The sequence below is a fragment of the Ambystoma mexicanum genome, chromosome 12 (assembly GCF_040938575.1).
Source record: "Ambystoma mexicanum isolate Mex_15411 chromosome 12, UKY_AmexF1_1, whole genome shotgun sequence".
NCBI classification, from domain to species: Eukaryota; Metazoa; Chordata; class Amphibia; order Caudata; family Ambystomatidae; genus Ambystoma; species Ambystoma mexicanum.
Window position 1 is genome coordinate 281,401,491 of NC_090936.1, and position 18,819 is coordinate 281,420,309.

Here is an 18,819-nt window from a genome sequence, read left to right on the forward strand (position 1 = left end):
ACAAATAGTTGATGGCGGCAGTTACCGCTTCACCATTTGCAACCACGAGGTGTAGGGCGCACACCGAGAAGCAACGTTAGAATTCAGGACTCGCCGATTGTGCAAAGCAAGTAACCTTTGGACACACATATCTCAGCAATTATGCAATGAGGCTGAGAGGTTTCAGAGAAGCTAATAAGGACATGCAATTCGTTTTGTCATTGTCAAGGACAGTAACCTACTGACATAACGACAAGGAAGACCAACACAGATATGGTTGGTCGCACTTTGGCAGTACACAGCTCCTGAAACAGTAATACAAACGCCCGACGAGTATGTGACTGTTACATTGGGCCTCATTCCGAGTATGGCGGTAAGGGATAGCGGCCACCGCTAACGAGAGCGGTGGCGGTAATCCCTTACCGCCATACTCCGAGTTCCCTTTGCGCCATTGAGGTTTTAACACCTGCTTTTAGCAGGTGTTAAAAACCATGGCGCTAAGGGACCTTGATGTTAATTACGCCACCGTAATTTACGGTGGCGTAATTAACGCCTTCCCCACTCCCATTATGCCCTATGGGGCAAGAATGGGAATGGGGAAGGGTAAATGGGGATTGGGGAATTACCGCCCCGCCAACCTTGGAATGGGGCGGTAATTCCGCCATCCACCAAGGCGCTGCCGGTCCGGGTACGGCGTCAACCAAGGCGTTAATAGCGCCATTGGTTAGCGCCGTACTCGGAATGAGGCCCATTGTGACTGCAAATTCAATTTTGAGTAATTGAGAAATAGTCAAATGGCTGATAGTAACAGGTTCTTGTACATATCATCTCCATAGCGTTAAGAAGGGAGACGTGCACCGAAAAGGGAAGCATCACCTGAGGTTGTTGGGCTGACACAGAGAGCCCCTCTCAAGGAAGACATGTACCATCTAATTGAGGACAGCCTTTCTGATTAATGAATATGCAGGGTGATTGAATATACCCTTAAAAGAGGATTGTGAAGTGGTGGTCAATTTTAAGCGTTGACAGAAAGGAATACTGTACAAGATTGTAAGGCTCCTAGCAGCATAGCCAACTCCACACACAAGGTGGGTTGGAAAACATAGTTTGTTTGTGAGGTCGTGGAATAAACAGTAGCCCCTGAGGAAGTTCTATGGACAGATGCCAAGTTGAAAGAGAAAGAAACATGTTGAGCAAGATTGTGGTATAAATAGACAAACAGTAACACAGTTGAGACTAGTGTGTTAAACCTGTGAAAAGAATGATTGACACGTTGTGTCTGCAAGAGGTACGGTACACAATTGTACAACTTAGATTTGTGGATTGTAGCACATTGCACTTTTGGCATTGTTTCTAGGAATTAGTTTAGTTTTTATGATTGAATTACCATAGATAAGAAATGAATTGTTGTTTACTGTTTTGTTACACCTTTACATACTGGTATGTCTTTGCAAAATACAAATTAACTAGTGGGTATATTAATAAATCATATACTGAATGAGGACTGTCATGACCTTCTATAGCAGTCCACCCAGGTTTCAAATGTGTGCTGAAGTATATTTGACTAGGGGTGACCTGAGTGCTGCATGACCAAAAGTCCCTGGGATCTCCAATAGTATTGATGTAAAATCTTCATGTGAGACAAATGGCCCTCCTCCTGCCTTCCGGCTATTTGTTTTCACTGGGTCAGCCTGTGCCCAGCGTGTTTTTTGTCAGTCTCCTTTGTGTTGGAAGCTTGCTCTTTGAAGTGAGTGCCCCCAGTTTCACACATACTAGTCATGCTCTAGCCAAGGGTAACTTATCTTGAAGCCAATGCTTTCAGAGCCAGCAGGTCTGGAGAACACTGAATTTTGACACCGTTAGCAAGACATTTTATTGCAATTGGTAATTAGCGGGGAGATGTGACATCCAGGCTGGGAGAGGGAGACTTCCTTGTGAAGTTGTGCTCAAAGCAAGCAAAAGGGTGTGCCTCAGGCAGACATTTCTTTCATGAAGACAAAGTGGCTCTTCAAAATGTCACTGGAGTTTTGTAGGTGAAATATAATATACATTGCTTTTTGTCAACCTGCACATCATGTTTTGTTTTTCTGCATTTTATCTGAGTGCAATGATACTTTTTCAATTTTCAAAACTGCTTTCATGTGCATACACTTGTTCAGGCCTTTTTTGTTTTCAATGTTTAAAAATTCTGTTTTCCATGTGACAGGGAATTTTGATTCCTCCTTCTTTTGTAAATTAAAATACTGCTTATCCATTGGCCCCTTTCAACATGGCTGTTTAATCTTACTTGAAAAGCAACAACAAAGGGCAGGCCGTTTTTGTTTCAGTGTTTAAAATCCTGCGATTCATGTGAAATGTCCTTCTGTTTGGGGACTTTAAATGCACCCCAATCTAGAATGTGTCACGGACCAAAAAAACCATAGACCTCCCATATGATGTGGTGATCGCTAATCAAAAAAGAACACAGAGAAAGGCTATCAGACGATTAAAGAAAGAGAACAAAATAACCCCTGTCCATTCATTTAGGCTGATACAGAACCTGAAAAAGGATGATATGATATGAGATGATATGGCATTTATAATGTGCCTATACAAAAGGCGCGACGCGGCAAGGGAGGGGAACAAAGGGAGGACAGGCAACGATCCTAATAGGCCAGGTGTAATGGAGATCGTGCAAGTGCATGGGAAGGGGGCAGGGGTGCAGTACATAGGAATAATGAAAAACAATAAGTAAGGTAACGGCCATCATGTGGCAGTGCATGGGTAAGTGCAGACATTTGTTTTGTAGATATAGGAATTCTGTAAATACAGTGCACTGGAATTTAATTAATAACACTGTTAGATCCAATGATACAAAGAAATCTTGGGCCTTATACAATAAATATATGGCCAATGATAAAAAAAAGTATGATATTAATCCTATATCAGAAGCAACATGAAGTCAGTACATACATACTATGTTTAGTGAGGCCGTGACAACAGAGACACATGTTAGTCATGCCAATACACCTTATCATTACACTTATAAGGAGGATGACATTATCAAGGCTTTCAAGTCTTCCAGGGCCTTCGCTCCAGAATGTCTGGCTAATTGTGTGCTTTTGGTTTATCCAAAATGCTGGGCCATGCTACTACAAGCCTTATTTAGAAATGCAGTATGTGATATGAAGATAACCAGCTCTTGGAACAAAGCACATATGGTTCCAATACACAAAAAGTTCCACGGACAGAAGCAGTGAATTATCGCATATTGGCAATGCTGGATGTCGTTGGACATTTATTTGCAAATTGTTTATTAAAAGATCTTAGATCCTTCGTAGAGCAGAAGCAATTACTGTATAAGTTTCAACTGGGCTTTTAGATCGGGATATGGAACACTTCATTACATCCTTATCCTCCAGCAACCAATGGAGGCCACGCTATCATGTCCAGGTCAATCATTATATTTGGCGTTGGTGGATTTCACAGCCGCAATGCTTTGAACCATAATCTACTTTGGAGGAAGTTACGTGTCTGGGGTTTACAACAGGGGCTACTGAGTTTGATAACGCAGAAGTACGAGGACACCACTGTTCAAGTTAAACTGGACAGTAAGGGAACACTACCGAAACGTATTCTGACTAATAAGGGACTCGCGCAAGTCTGTGTCCTTGCCCCTTATCTTTTTTATTTGTTTATAGCCATGTCCTAAACAGTGGTCATAATTACCCTCCAAAACTAGGGAAATATTGTGCATCATTGCTAGGGCATGCTGGCAACATTGTCCTGGTTGATCAGATGGCCATAGGCTTGCAACATTTCCTAAATACTCTATCTGAATATGCGGACAAAAGTTGCCTCTTGGTAAATTATACAAAAAACAGAATTATGGCCGTAGGGCAGCTAACAAAAATGTCTGGTATGTTAAGTCTCAGAAAAACAAAACTGCGGGCAAATTTAAATACCTATGCGCTATGCTTAGTGACAGAAACAGAGACTGCAATCTGAAGAACGAGGTAAACCCCAAATCCATGAGAACATTCCTGGTGGTCAAAAAATTAATTATGTCATGGGTGGTTGTACGATGCTGCAGGTAACAGAATTATAGAATTATATAACACTTGTATTTTTCCAGGAAGTTTTTATAGCATGGAAACTTTCCTCACAGCTAAGTTATGGGACAGGGAAGGATATGGAGGTCCCTATTAGGACTTCCCATGTGCTGTCCAATTCAGGACAGTCGGTTGGAGTTCGCTACTGTGTCAATAAAAACTTTGTTGTATATATAAAACGCAGCACATCATATCTCGATTTCTTACAAAGTTAAAGCATTGCAGGATTTTGCTCTGGCTTGAACCAAACTCCATCTTGTTATGGGCTTTACCTGCGATTTGTCAATGGGTCTAACTCCTTTATGTTTACTGTTATAAAAAATAATGCTTTTTTGAGATCGTATCATGCATATAACCCACTTAGCTAATAAACGTACCTTGGCATTATACTCAAGTTGATTCTGTCATTATGATTAAATCTATTGCCTTCTTTAATGACGACAGGCTCTAGGTCTGGAATACTCCCTTCCGGTCACCTATGCAGGTTGTGTCAATTACGAGCTAACCTGGAGACTACTCGACATCTGCTAACTGCCCCTTCGTATGTCTATTATATGTAAGGACCTTCACTAAATGTGTACACAATATGGAGCATGTTGGAACCAATGCATTTTGGGAGGTATGTATAGCTGGCTCACCCATGAGCTTGCTTTATGGGCTGTGGTCAGCCATTATTAAATATCTGTATTCTTTCAATTGCTGATCATTTTAGAATTTTATCCACAGCGAACATTATGATTGTCATTATTTATATCTAATACAAACCTAACCTACGATTTGGGATCTAAATGTATGTTTTTAGGATTATTATTATACGTTTGATGAACTCTAATTATGTGATTTTGATGTATTTTGTCTGTGATTCTGATGGCGGTTTTTCATGTGAAAAGTCATCATTAGCTACATTACACTTTAATAAAAAAAAAGAACCTTCTCCAACAACTCCCATTTGACTTCTTCCAACACATGTGCACAAACTTCCTCCTTTAAACTCTGCTTGGAATTTGGTCAAAGCTCACTCAGGGATATAGCGCCCAGATCTCTCACCACCTCCTGCCCCTCTAAGCTCTCACCATCTCCCCTCTATTCTCTGTTCCTACAGATTACTCCTTGCTTCACCCCACTCTGTCCTCCTGGTCTCCAGCTCTCTCCAAACACAATCCGATCTCCTCTTCAGCCTTGCACCAACTAAGCTGGGCTGAGTGTTCTTTTATAGGCCTTTGCTCCACCCCTGGGCTTGATCCCAATTTAGGGGCTGCAAACGGATGACTCCCCTCTTCAACTTTAAGAAAGTGTCCATCTTAGAAGTCGAAAAAGTCATCCTTACCCTGAAACCATCCAATTGCCACGGTGACCCCTGCCCAGCACAAATCATAAAGGATGCCGCACGGGACCTCTCCCCATTCATAACTAAGCTCATAAATGCTTCATTCTCCACTGGCACTATCCCTAATAACCTGAAACAGTCGTGGGTCCTTCCAATCCTCAAAGAACAAACCCTTGACCCATCCATTCCCACGAACTACCGCCCCATTACTACAGTACCGTTCCTGCTCAAGATCCTAGATAAGGTGGCATTCCTCCAAATCCAACATTATTTGGAATGTAACCACCTTCTTGGAACACAGCAGTCAGGTTTTGGACCACAGCATGGAACAGAAACGACACTGATTGACCTGAAGGCACAAATAGACACCCTGAGAGACAATGGCAACACAGCATTACTACTATTGCTCGATCTCTCAGCAGCGTTTGACTTGGTCGACCATAAGATCCTCTGCAACCACCTTGACTCTTCTACCCACTTCTCACAAGAGGCTATCGGATGGATTCAATCCTTCTTAGAGAACAGAACCATGCGGGTCTTCTCACTTTCAGCAGCTGCAGACCCTATACCTATCACTTGTTGTGTGCCCCAGAGTTCTTGCATTTCACCCACTCTGTACAATGTTTTCACAAAGCCCCTTTTTGATGATCTAGATGGCCTGGGTGGTGTCCAGTCAATTGGTCGACAGCAAACTGGTCGACTGCAATTTGGTCGACACCATTTGGTCGAATGCCAAATGGTCGAATTTTTTTTTTTTTATATATATATATGTGTTTTGTGGGTTTTCGTGTGGGGAAAAAAAATAAAAAAGAAAAAAAAGGGGGTTGGGGGGGACCCCCCCAAAAAAACCCAAAAAAGGGGTAAAAAAAAAAAAAAAAAAATTCGACCATTTGGCATTCGACCAAATGGTGTCGACCAGTTGTCCTGTCGACCAAATGTTTTCGACCAATTGACTGGGAACTGGCCTGGGTATCACCTACACTAACTATGCGGATGATACACAGATCCTCATCCCGCTGACGGGAGATTATAACATGGATTTGGCCTTCGTAAACAGAGTGTACCTCATCATCCAAGCATGGATGGCCTCCCATGGTCTATGCCTGAATGATGACAAAACTGAACTCCTCATCGTGGGTACCACTGCCAATCTTAAACTTGGCCTACCCTATTCCAACTTTATTATAGACAATAATAATATCACAGTAGCTAAGGAAGTTAAAACCCTTGGCTTCTATCTAGATTCCACTCTCACTTTCAAAAAACAAGTACACTCTATGGCTTCGGTGACTGCCTACACCTGTAAGCTAATTAGAGCTGCCAACCCCTTCTTTACACCCAATAACTGTATCACGTTAGCAAGAGCATTAGTACTATCCAAACTGGATTATTGTAATGCCTTATATGTTGGAAGTAACAAATATATCAACAATAAAATTCAGATCCTGCAAAATAATGCATTGAGAGCTGCTCTCAACATTCCTAAGAAAGCCTGCATATCTGACCTAAGAAGATCTAACAATTGGCTGTCCATCAAAGACAAAATCTTCCTGAGGTCAGCTTCCCTGACACACAAATGCCTTCACCTGGCCACTCCACAATTCTTTACCTCTAGATTCATGAGACAATCCACTAATCGCCCCTCCAGAACAGCCACTGCCAACCTATTGCTGGCGCCCAGATTCAAACGCATGAAGTTGGGTGGCAGTAGCTTCCCAGTCAAAGCTGCCCAAAATTGGAACGCTCTCCCTCCTACTCTTGAGGAAGACATGCCCTACCTTCGCTTCAGATCCAACCTTATCCACTGGATTAAGGAACATGATATCTAACTCTCTTACCTTGCCTGCGCATACTACTGACCCTCTCTTTGCATATACCACTTTGGTGATGCTTCCGGCATCCTCTTGTTCATCTGCATGATAATCTTTTTAACACTGTCCTTTATTGTATTATAATTCACATTATAAACATTGTATTGTAATCACATTGTAAACATTGTATTGCAAATCATAATTTTAACTCTTGTAATGTAATCCATAGTATTGTAACTTAAGCTGAAAAATCCTCTTTTTGCCTTGTGCGCCCAAATACCCTCGGGTCCGGTGCACGATATAAATAAATAAACAAACAAACAAACAAATGTAGCTTGTGGGGAGGGCTATACTGTTACTGGCTGAGGCTTCTTCATTCATTTGACCTTCATGAGGGTGTGTCTAGTGAAACAGAGACTTCAAGCGGTGGGGCAGCCACCTTGCATGCCACTATTCTTCCCTGCCTCTCTCTATTTGTCTGCTGCCTGCAGCTCATACTCACAGGCTGAAAGGATGTGCCTCCTGAAGTTGGTTTTGGCCTTTTCCTATTTTCAGCAAGTCAGTCGGAATATTATAAGCTCGTTAAAAGAGAAAGGGAGACTGTAATATTGCATATGCCCTTTGTTTTTAAGAAGGGAAGGGGTGGACGTTCTCCTAACTTGTGACAAGCGGGTTTAGTCCTTTGTGCGGTTGTGCTATCTTCCCTGAGGCTTGAAAACACATCTGGCGTTGACACATTGCCCCTTGCCAGTTCGGCTTTCCCTGTAATTGTGGTTTCCTTTTAGCAAACCAGTGGGATTAGGGGAGAGGTAGTCTTCCCCGTCTTACTTTAGGGGAACTCCCTGGATGGCCTGGGTTGAGGAAGTATTCCATTATGCTCTGTTGGCTTTCGTGGGCTTTGCTGTGCATTCCCCATTGCGGTCTCTCTCTCAGATATCTATTGCTGTATTACTAGGATCCAGTCCATGTTTTCACTTTGACCTAGTGGGGGTTCTGGCAGTGACAATGTTCTCTACTAACCTTCCCACTATTGCCCTTGCTAATTGAGTATAGGGATTCTCTATTGTGGAACGGTTGCTATCAGGTGAGCCATTTGACTGTTCCCTGCTATGCAGTGGGGGCTGCAGTGAGGGATCCAGGAGTTTCCCAGGTACCCTCTCTGGGGCCACTAGATACTAGTTGGGAGGAATTTCTGTGGCAATGCGGAGCCTGCCAGCTCTCTTGCAGTTCAGGAACAAACTCAGCCTTCCTCTTCAGTCGATACCTAGGTGCCACCTGTACAATAAAGGTGGTGAACACAGAGAAGTCTTTGGAGAACCATAGAAGGGGAGGCCAATTAAGAGAGTTCATTCCATGAGACCAGTTTCACATATATGTAGATCTACAGAGATATTTGTGCAACCTACATGCATATATTTGAATTCTGACTTTCTTCCTTGCCCAGTTAATAAAATTAGTGACACTTAGTTGTGTAAAAATAACATCAGTTTATTACAATGCAATGAAGATTGCTTATAAAAGCTCAAACTTTAGATGGAGTGCTAGAGCATGCAAAATGAACTACTCCAATTAAATAAACTGCTCTCTCTCTTAGTTTATGGGGACCCCTGCTCTAGGCCCATGTGAATAAGTTACAGGCCAACCCTGTATAGACATTCTGGCTTTTCACCACTTTGTAACGTTGCTCTGCCTTTTTGTTTTGCAGAGGGGCGTAGGTTCATTTCCGACGAGAGCCAGAGGAAAGATCTCTATGACAGATTGGAGCTGGGTAAGCCACACACACACTTCAAATTGTTTTGTAAAAGTAGGACTTGCCTGTGTATATATATCAATTAAACTGAATGCAAAACAAACATGGCACAGCTAATTTCTAGGGGAGGTAGCGCAAAAACCTTTACATTAATTGTTGTCCTTCTTTCTGTTGTACTTTTGCATTCATTCATAGTTGTCCTTCTTTCTCTTGTACTTTTTCATGAAACAAATCAATTGTTTTTTATGTTATTTAATTCAAGTGAATATAAAGGCTGTGCTCGTTAGTTGAATTCTACATAACACAACAATCCACAACATAGCACAAAACATCATAGGATAATGTAACACTGCATGATATAACCTTCCACAGATACAGTCACACTGTTGACGCTGATGCTGCAGTACTGCACACTGATAAGAGTACTATGTTGGTCATATGAATTGGCACTATTGCATTTGAAAAAACAAATTATCAATAACTTGCTCAGCATATGGGGTCTACCAGAGTCCTGAAATGCACTTATTCCAGGAAATAAACTAGTAGAACTAAGCTGATGATAGCAATCAGCAGATCTGGTGATACCCTATGTAGTATAACAACTTCATTTCAAACAAATGTAGTAAATAAATAATGTAGTAACAACATCAAGCAAAGGTCTCTCCTCTTCTTGGTGACATTCCTTTAATAATGAGTGCCATGCTTTCTTTACAACTGGAAGAACACCATGATCCAACACTGGAGATTTCAGAGAACCTATAAATATTGCTGCAACAGGCAGAACATCTAAAATTGATAAACAACAAGACCAGGAAATTCCTGCACAAGACACACCCTGGAGTACAATGTTTTTTATCCCTTACCCAAGATTCACAACTCTCTAGAGAAACCACCGGATAGACCGATTGTATTAACTACAGAAGGAATACTATAAACCCTAGGGGTGTATATCAATACCATCTTACAACCTATCATACAGAAGCACACTACCTACATAAAAGATACAACAAATTTAGTGAACTTTCTTAGCTCCCTTGTTCTTGAAAGACTTGATGTCTTGGTCACCATTGATGATAAAACCGTATACACGTCCATACCCCACCTTATGGGCTTGTAGGTTATTGAATGGATTCAGTTGAAAGAAGGATGGGTAGGTGCAGAAAAACAATTTGTTCAGTCTTTATTGAAGTTTATATCATAGAATTTTTACTTTGAGTAGAAATCTAATTATTGCCTACAAGTAAGTGGTACCTGCATGGGTGCCACTCGGGCACAACCATACGCCAATAACTTTATGCTTACGTCTGAGGAAGATTATATAATACACCATCTAGTTTGATACAAGTACATTAGATATTGGGGAAGATAAATAGATGACATGTTTATGATCTGGAAAGGCACAATCAACACCCTGGACAATTTCCTTCAATATCCGAATGCCATAGATACAAGAATCTAATTCATACATGACATGGGCATCTGTAAGGAAGGGATGTATCAAAGTAAGACAGACACAAGTGATCACAGTTCAAGGGTGTTTATTAAATTGTAAAATGGTTGAGATAAATGCCTACTCTAAACCTAAATCTAAGAACCATCAAATAATAATAATACAGTCCTTGTGGAGTCTAGTCAAATAAATTGGGCCTATAGTAAAAACAAAAAGAATGGCAATCCTTACCCGCGTGCTACTAAATAGTGTGTGGGATAATGTTCACAAGAAAAGAAAGAGGTGTTCACAAAAAGATAAGTCAGGATGTTATGGCCAGGGTCTCGCTTCCCCATGTTTTTTAACCCAGGATAAGGCAGGACTCTTGAGCACAGCACACTCCTGGGCTTCTCTGGCACAAGTTTACAGTTCTTTTTCTCTATATCAGGGCCTTCTGTGCCCAAGTATCTTCGCATGCAAAGTCTCTTGCTTCAGAGGTTCTGATATGCCAATAACAACAAATCAAAGTTCCTTCTGTTAATCTTTACATTGCGTTATTACCCTTCACTTCACCCTTGGATGCCCCTCAGCTGGAAGATCCTTCTCTCAGTCATCAGCCTCCCTCAGTCGGGCACAGACCAACCACTCACTGTGGACATCCCTCAGTCTGGTTCATACTTGTCATCACAATGTAGTTCACTTAGCTTCTTCACAATGTGGGATTCACTTCCCTTAGCTTTTCTCTTGACGTCCCTCAGTTGGGTTCACTACCGCCTTTCAATCACAATCATTTGTAATATTCAAAATTCTCAATGTCTTTTTAAGCAACCATCTAGTTGTAGTTAGGTCCCCCTCATTTAGGTTCAGACCTTCCAAAGCACTTGCCAATTTTAAACAGAGACTTCCGAAGGGCAATCACGTCTCACCGGGTCACTCTTTGAACCAATGGCAAGTGCAGGCTTCACAGAAACACAGTTCACATGGAATTCCCCGCAGTCGGGCACAAATGCCTGTTTCACAATTCCCTCCATTGGGTTCACAATTTTACAACCATCAAAACGTCTGCAACGTGTCAAGGACTTTTGATTGTACAAGGGCTTTGGCTTGACCCCCTTGTATGACCACCTTAACACCTCATGCCGGCCTTCCCTATGGCCTCTTGGTGTTTGTAGTTTCCCTACTTTTTTAATTCCACATTCTCCTTGTTCAGGAGAGAGGTACCAGCTAGACCTTCGAATGAGGGCCCACGTGGCACCGGACCACTCTATCTCGGTTATGAAGTTCATTCACAAAAAGACCTCTGTCTATTCATCTTCTTAATGTTACCACTGCAACCTTGAGCCTAACACAGTCCGGTCCACTTATCAAGTTCCTCCAACTCACCCGCTGTGGTGAACTTGTTGCCATTTCTTTTGCCACTGGAGTCAAGGACAGTACCACAATGGCAACCACGTCTCCCCACCCTGGCTATCAGTGCAGGATGATTCCATGTACCGCTGACATCCATCACACCATTCACCAGCTGCAGTTCCTGGTCTTATGTTTCCTTTGTCGGAAGCTTCGCAAGTCTGGGTTGAAAAGGGCAAGGGCAACTCCCTCCTTGATGTCCTTTCAGGTCTAGCTGCCTCCATTTGAACTGCTGTCCTGGAATAGCTGCTTCCTCGTGCATTTGGCCTTGCTCAGAGTCTGCCTTTTATCCCTATGGGAAAGGGAAAGGGTGTCAGGCGTGGGTAGTTGTCGGCAATTGCCTGACTCTTGCGTTGGGACATGTCACATAAACAGCTCTGGTTTTAGCCTGTTGTTGCTCACAGTGTGAGAAAGTGCTCGTGTTGGGAAAGAGGGAGCATGGGGTAGAGTTTCAAAATATCCTACTGGGCAGGATGGGGAAAAGGTGTCATAAGGAAGGGGATACCGCGTCTCACCCTTCAGTGTCCCACTTGTACTCCCGGAATACCCCTCATCCAGGTGATCATCCCGCATTGGTCCATCCCTAGGAACTGTCTTCAATAGCGATGGCTGTCTCCTTGCCACCTGGTTGACAGATCCCTGGGGACTAGTGAGTGAGACACCTTTAGGTTTCTCACACATCCCAGGCATACACTTCCTAGATATGCAAATTGAACCCAATGTACTAAGTTTCAATACCAGTATATATAAAAAAACAACTGATCGCAATAATTAGCGACACCGTCTGAGCTTTATTCCACCCACCATGCTGAGAAGCCTTCCCTACAGTCAACTGCAGAGGGTCAAGCATATAGTTAATAATGAAGAGGAATGCAAACATGAATTTACCAGAATGAAAAACTGATTTTTAGAGAGCAGTTACTCCACCAAAGAACTAGAGGAAGCACAGACCAAAGTTAATTCCAAAACTCGAACTTCATTACTGAACACTCAGAAAGATACCACACAAACTCCACTGCTAGAATTTGTAAGCAAATATTGTACCCAATCACCAAGGATCGAAAACAGCATGATGAAACATTGGACAATGTTTGCATGTGATTATAAACTGTGAACGTTTCAGTGATTAACAAGTGCTTGCTTATCAAAGAAGTAATAACTTAAGAGACCTTGGGCCTCATTACGACCCTGGCGGAAATCGCGGTGCAAAATGCACCATGGAGCACGGCGGAAAGCTGCCGATAGCGCCATGGGGGTTGGCGGATTTTCCGCCCCATTCCGACCTTGGCGGGGCGGTAAATCCCCATCCCCCATTTTACCCTTCCCCATTCCCATTTTTGCCCCATAGGGTATAATGGGAGTGGGGAAGGCGTTAATTACGCCACCGTAAAATACGGTGGCGTAATTAACAACAAGGTCCCGTAGCGCCATGGATTTCTCCGCCCGGAAAAACCAGGCGGAAAACGCTCCATGGCGCTACGGGAACTCGTAGTAGGGCGGACGGGTCCGCCGCGAATAACGCTGGCGTAAACCCACCCCGCCAGGGTCGTAATGAGGCCCCTTCTCTTTAACACTCAACCAGATAACAATCCTAGGTTTAAACCAAGGAAAAGAGGTACCTTTCTGTGTTTAAACTGTTGCAACAGCAACAACATAAGCAAGGGCAACACTTTCTCACATCCTAGAATTGGTGAAAAGATTACATTACATCATTATGCAACATGCAACCCACTTAATGTGATATATGCAATAAAATGTCCTTGCAGACTTTACTATGTGGGGTAATCTAGTGGCAAAGCAAAGACAAGGTGGAATGAACATAGGTCTAATATTAGATCACATAATGCAACTCTGTGGAAACCAGGCATTTCGATCAGCAGATGCACCAGATAGCACAAATCCACTTTCAGTCAGATACTGGAAAAAATAGTAACGAGAAACCTGAGCATTAATGTTAGCAGGAAACTTGAGCAATGGGAAGCTTTCTGGACAGACAGACTTGACTCTGTCTTTCCCAATGGGATAAACGATGAACTGTGCTTTAGCTGTTAAATGTTTCACTTGGAATGCTCATTTTGTTTCTATATACATGCGGTGTCTGCATGTCAATATTTTATGCTGATAGAATATTCCAATGGTGATGTTTTACACAGTCTTTATATTTGCATTAAAGAAAGTTTCTAGATCACAGCTTCAACTTGAACATCTCATCATTAAACCACATGTCGTTAAAAACAAATTTATTTATCTGATCACAAACGGATTTATTAATAATCACATAACATTTTTTAATAAAAATAAAGATTTATGCATATTGTCAAAAATCGATACACACATTCTCTATGATATTTAAAAAACAATCCAAATACCTATAAATGGCACATATTGTGCCAGGGTAAAGGATGGCATGTATATATCCATGTATACACACTCAGATCTCATAGGAGCAAAACCAATGAAACAGAGAGGTAAAGAGACTGTTCTTATTTCAAATCTTGTTTAGATCGTCGACATGTTTCAGCCAATGATTACATTACACACTATCTCCAGTGTATTTTCCTTCTAGTTATGCAGACCTTCTTCAGGACAACAACATTTCTTCAAGATAATGTTTTACTCCTGTATACCCCTTTGATTGCTGGTCTGACACAGTATTTCTACAAAAAACAATATGAAAAACACAAGTAAAAACGTGGTCTAGAAGAAGCTCAAGTAATCCTATTTTGTGGAACTCCAAATAGCTTAAAACCTTTGTTAAATCAATCAATTGGATGCAACATCACCAATCTCTTACTTTTATGTACTGTCAGCATGAAGGTCAGAGTTCTCCACGTGATTGGAGCAGAGACAATTGATTTCTTCTAGGACACAGTCTGGTCCAGGTTGCAGATCAATGTTCGGGTGCTTGTTTCCCCAGAGAACAAAGTAGAAAGTATTCTCCTGATTTCCTATAATATTAGATTGCTTATCATTAATTTGGTATTTAGAGTTCTAATTTATCTTAGACATTACAGTGTTGTGTCATTTATAGGTGTTTGAATTGTTTTTTTAAATATCATAGACAATGTGTGTATCGATTTTTGACAATATGCATATATATGTCTCGGGAGGATAGCTCAGCGGCAACGTTTTCACCTTGGAAGCGAGACAACACGAAGCAACACTAGTTCGATCCCCGGGTCCACGCTTAAAACCCTCTGGGTATTTTAGCATGTTATAAATACGCAACTACGACAAAAAAAAATTCCTGTAACAGCGCCTCGATGCCCAAGGGCTGTGTGAGCGCTTTAAAAATGTGAATACATAAATAAATATATTTATTTTCATTAAAAAATGTTATGTGATTATTAATAAATCCTTTTGTGATCAAATACATTAATTTTTAACTGCAATATGTGGTTTAATGATGAGATGTTCAAGTTGAAGCTGTGATCTAGAAACTTTCTTTAATGCAAATATAAAGACTGTGTAAAAACATCACCATTCGAATATTCTGTCAGCATAGAAAGGGGTAACCAATTTTCTGTGTTCTGTTTTCGGCTTAATTGAAATCTCCCATTTCGAGAATTGGTCCCCCAACAACAAAAAATAGGGAGCATACCTAATTTAGGTTTAACTGCACGTCAATATGACAAATCAGATATGTTTGTATGAACATCATCATCACTCTATATTTGTTCTGTTGGATCATATGTGCTCTTGATTCCTCATATGATTTCTGGCATACAGCTATAGGAACATGCACTTGTATACATTTTGTTCAACATTAATCTCTATGAATTGGTATTGATAGAGAGTGACAAGTAAAAGTAACCATGTGCATCTCTCTCAGTAATTGCTGTATACTTCACGTATTGCTCTCTTTAATTCAAGGACCCAATGTACATTCTACTTTGTCATTTGGTGGTTATCAACAATTTCACTACGTTTAATGTGTAAGAAATCATTTGGAATTTAAGTGCAATATATTGTAACAGTGTTACTTATCATCAGTAATTCCTATTTCTTTCATGCTTACCAGTACGATGTATACATTGCTTTAATTATTTGTATGCAACCATGTTGTATGGCATTGCAAGATTTGTGCTCACTGATGTAATGTATTCACTGTCAAAACTGCAAAAAAATACTGAGTATTGTATCTGAGCCATCACAAATGCACTATATCCTATAGATCATATCTTACATCATATAGACCAGGTTACACAATTTACTTTGAGTATAGTCTGCATGGTCACCAGGATACAATTTACTCTGGATATTATACATGGAACAATTAGAGCCCGGCAGCTAAATATAGATGTCCATATGGATCCAGATCGGCAAAGGTGTGGTAAGGAGGACCAGCATGATGAAATCATCATGCATGATGATGTCACATGTGCGGCCATTTTACCCAGAGACACACAGGTAAATAGCCACAACAACCGTTCTGAATGGAGGATTTTTCGTACTTTAGAAGAACAGTCTGTGAGCTCATAACAGATCTTTTAAAGATGGCCTAGATTTTATTAATCTTTTCAATTTCTCTAGTCTTTATTTTACATTTTTAGAAAATCGGGGTGCTGTGATGAATCAGAAAGGAGTGTAGGACACACAGAGGTCATGTTTTACCAAGAAAATATTTATTGAAAGAAAATGTGTTGGAAGAATACCTCTCTTGCCCTAGGCTAAGGATAGTTTCCCTGCTCATGAACTAAATATAAGGATCTGTCTATGTAAGGAAGCCGATAACTAAAACTGTCCTTGTGTACATGTCCCAATCTGATCCTCCCACTATAAACACAACACAAAGTGTGCAAGGAAATGTCTCTGACTTGGTATTAGTAAAAGTGTTCAACATCAAAAGTATCAAAATTGATTCCAACAAAAATGTTCTCAAAGGTAAAGATCCTTGGACCCAGCAGTTGGTCTCCTTCCTCTGGATTCTTGATAGGGTGGCAAAAAGGGTCTCTTGTAAGTAACAGTTCCTTTTGGATTCACTAAGTTATTGTTTAAACAAAAACATTTCTATAACAGTCCATCTGTAGCATTTTCCTTTGTTGGACTCATAAAGTTCTTGTTTAAACAATAAGTGCTGTAACAATCTTTCTGTCGTGTTTCATACAACTTCTTAGATCACATGGTGTACTCCCCTGCCAGAGATCTCCATACAATTTTAGCTGCTTGGTGTACTCACCTGCCAGGAATTCTTTTGTAGTTTTCTGAATCACCTGGTATACTGCCCTGTCAGGTATCTCGGTCATCTTTAATTGCCTGGTGTACTCGCATGCCAGGACTCCCTTTGTGGTTTTCTGGATCACCTGGTATACTTCCCTGCTAGGTATCCTAGTCAACTTCACAGTTCTTTGGCAATACCACAATAGCACATGCCTTGAGGACTTGGTATCATGTGCTCAATTCAGACATCTTCCCCATATTGGCATTTCATGTATCTGTACTTGTTTGAAATTTGCCTTTATGCTTTGCCATGTCGGCATTCAAATATTCTTCTTATTGGATAACACTTCCCCCACACTGGCATCTCATGCATCTTTATTTTTTTGGGGTTTGTTTTTATTCTTGGTCTTGATTGCATTTAAACAGGATGTGAGTATTTCCTACATCAGCAATCTCATATTGTTCAAGTACTTGGAAGTGCGCTTGTCGGAATGCCCAGGGACCCTCAACTGCTTTGGGCAGACTCACCGGTAGTGTCCAGTATCTCTGACTCTGGTTGTGCCTTGGCTGTGCAGCTTCTGCAGCCGTTTTCTACTTTGGAGTGTACCGGTGCTCCGCCAGCATACTCTTCAGCTCCGTGGTCACATGCTAGCTGTCTTGCTCGATCCAGACTGGAGAACTCTGCTTCTCTGAACGCATCACCCGCCATGAGATTCTACTCAGCTCCCTGCATCTCCATGGCTCTTCTTATTTGCAGGCAGCTTTTCTCTCCTTGTTCGGGCAGCTTTCCAGCGTTGCGCTTCTGTGAGCATCAGCATGAGACTTGGCGTCCTCTCCTGCACTCCTCCTTCTGACAGTGTGGTTGCCATTTCTAAATGTACACGCACAGAGGGATTGGGAAAACACCTATTCTGCCTGTTCTATATCGAGCTCTTGTTATTTTGCACGAAATCCCTCCTCCTCCTCCTCGTCTCAGTACCTGTGGGTTTATAAGAGTCAAAGGATATCAAGGGTCTTTTAGCTCTTAAATGTTTTTTTCTCAGAGGTTTCACCTGAATATAAATTAGAAACAAAAGGGGTTTTGTATTAGAGGCGATTGTCTGACTCAAAAGTGGGGGCCTGACCGGAAGAGTGTAAGAAAAGGTTTATTAACTTCCTCTACAACAGAGAATTGTTAGTTGACAATAATCCATTAAGGTTTTCAGGGGCCCGAGGGCTGCCAGGGGAAGGGAGAAAATACCGTGCACCATCCATTGAAATCATGACATCCGCTCGGTGGCTGTGTCCTTCCATGTGATCCTCCCTCATATAACCTCCCCCACGGTCAGGGTCAGGATCAGGTAGCGGCTGCCTTCCCCTTGCCACATTGGAGGCTATTCCAACCGGGGAATCTGTGATTACTCCATTGGATTCATCGCAGTGCCTTATCTTTCAGATTGTTTTGTCAATGAGTACTCCAAATACAACAAAGAAGGTGCTTCTTTTGCTTACCAGGCTTTTGCATCTTCTGCATGTTTATTTACATTATTGTACAAAACACTGTTTATTGAATATGAATAGATATCATTTCTGGTTTTCTGCTTTATAGGTATTACCCATTGGTGATACGTGTGCCCAGACAGACAGTTGGCTACTAATCCATAGCTATGTACACCTGTTTAATTAGACAAAAATACAACACAGTCAATCTTTAAAAACACACATATCTATATTTTTGAGTTGTCTGTAGAGGGAGACCTGATGATGGGCGACAAGTCTGAAATGCATCGGCCTCTGACTCTGTCCTTCCAGTTGTACAGAAATCATGGCACCCATTATTAAAGGAATGCCACAAGAAGACGAGAGAACTTTGCTTGATTTTCTTA

General features: G+C 41.4%; 1 protein-coding gene across 4 annotated transcripts in view; it reads left to right on the top strand.

The window, feature by feature from the left end:
- Positions 1 to 18,819, top strand: part of SPX (spexin hormone) — a 317,178-nt gene that overhangs the window by 34,106 nt on the left and 264,253 nt on the right. For all 4 annotated transcript variants that reach the window (XM_069628440.1, XM_069628439.1, XM_069628437.1 and 1 more), the window contains one exon: positions 8,914 to 8,976. In XM_069628440.1, coding sequence (XP_069484541.1) covers positions 8,914 to 8,976 — 63 coding nt within the window. The remainder of the gene's footprint in view (positions 1 to 8,913; positions 8,977 to 18,819) is intronic.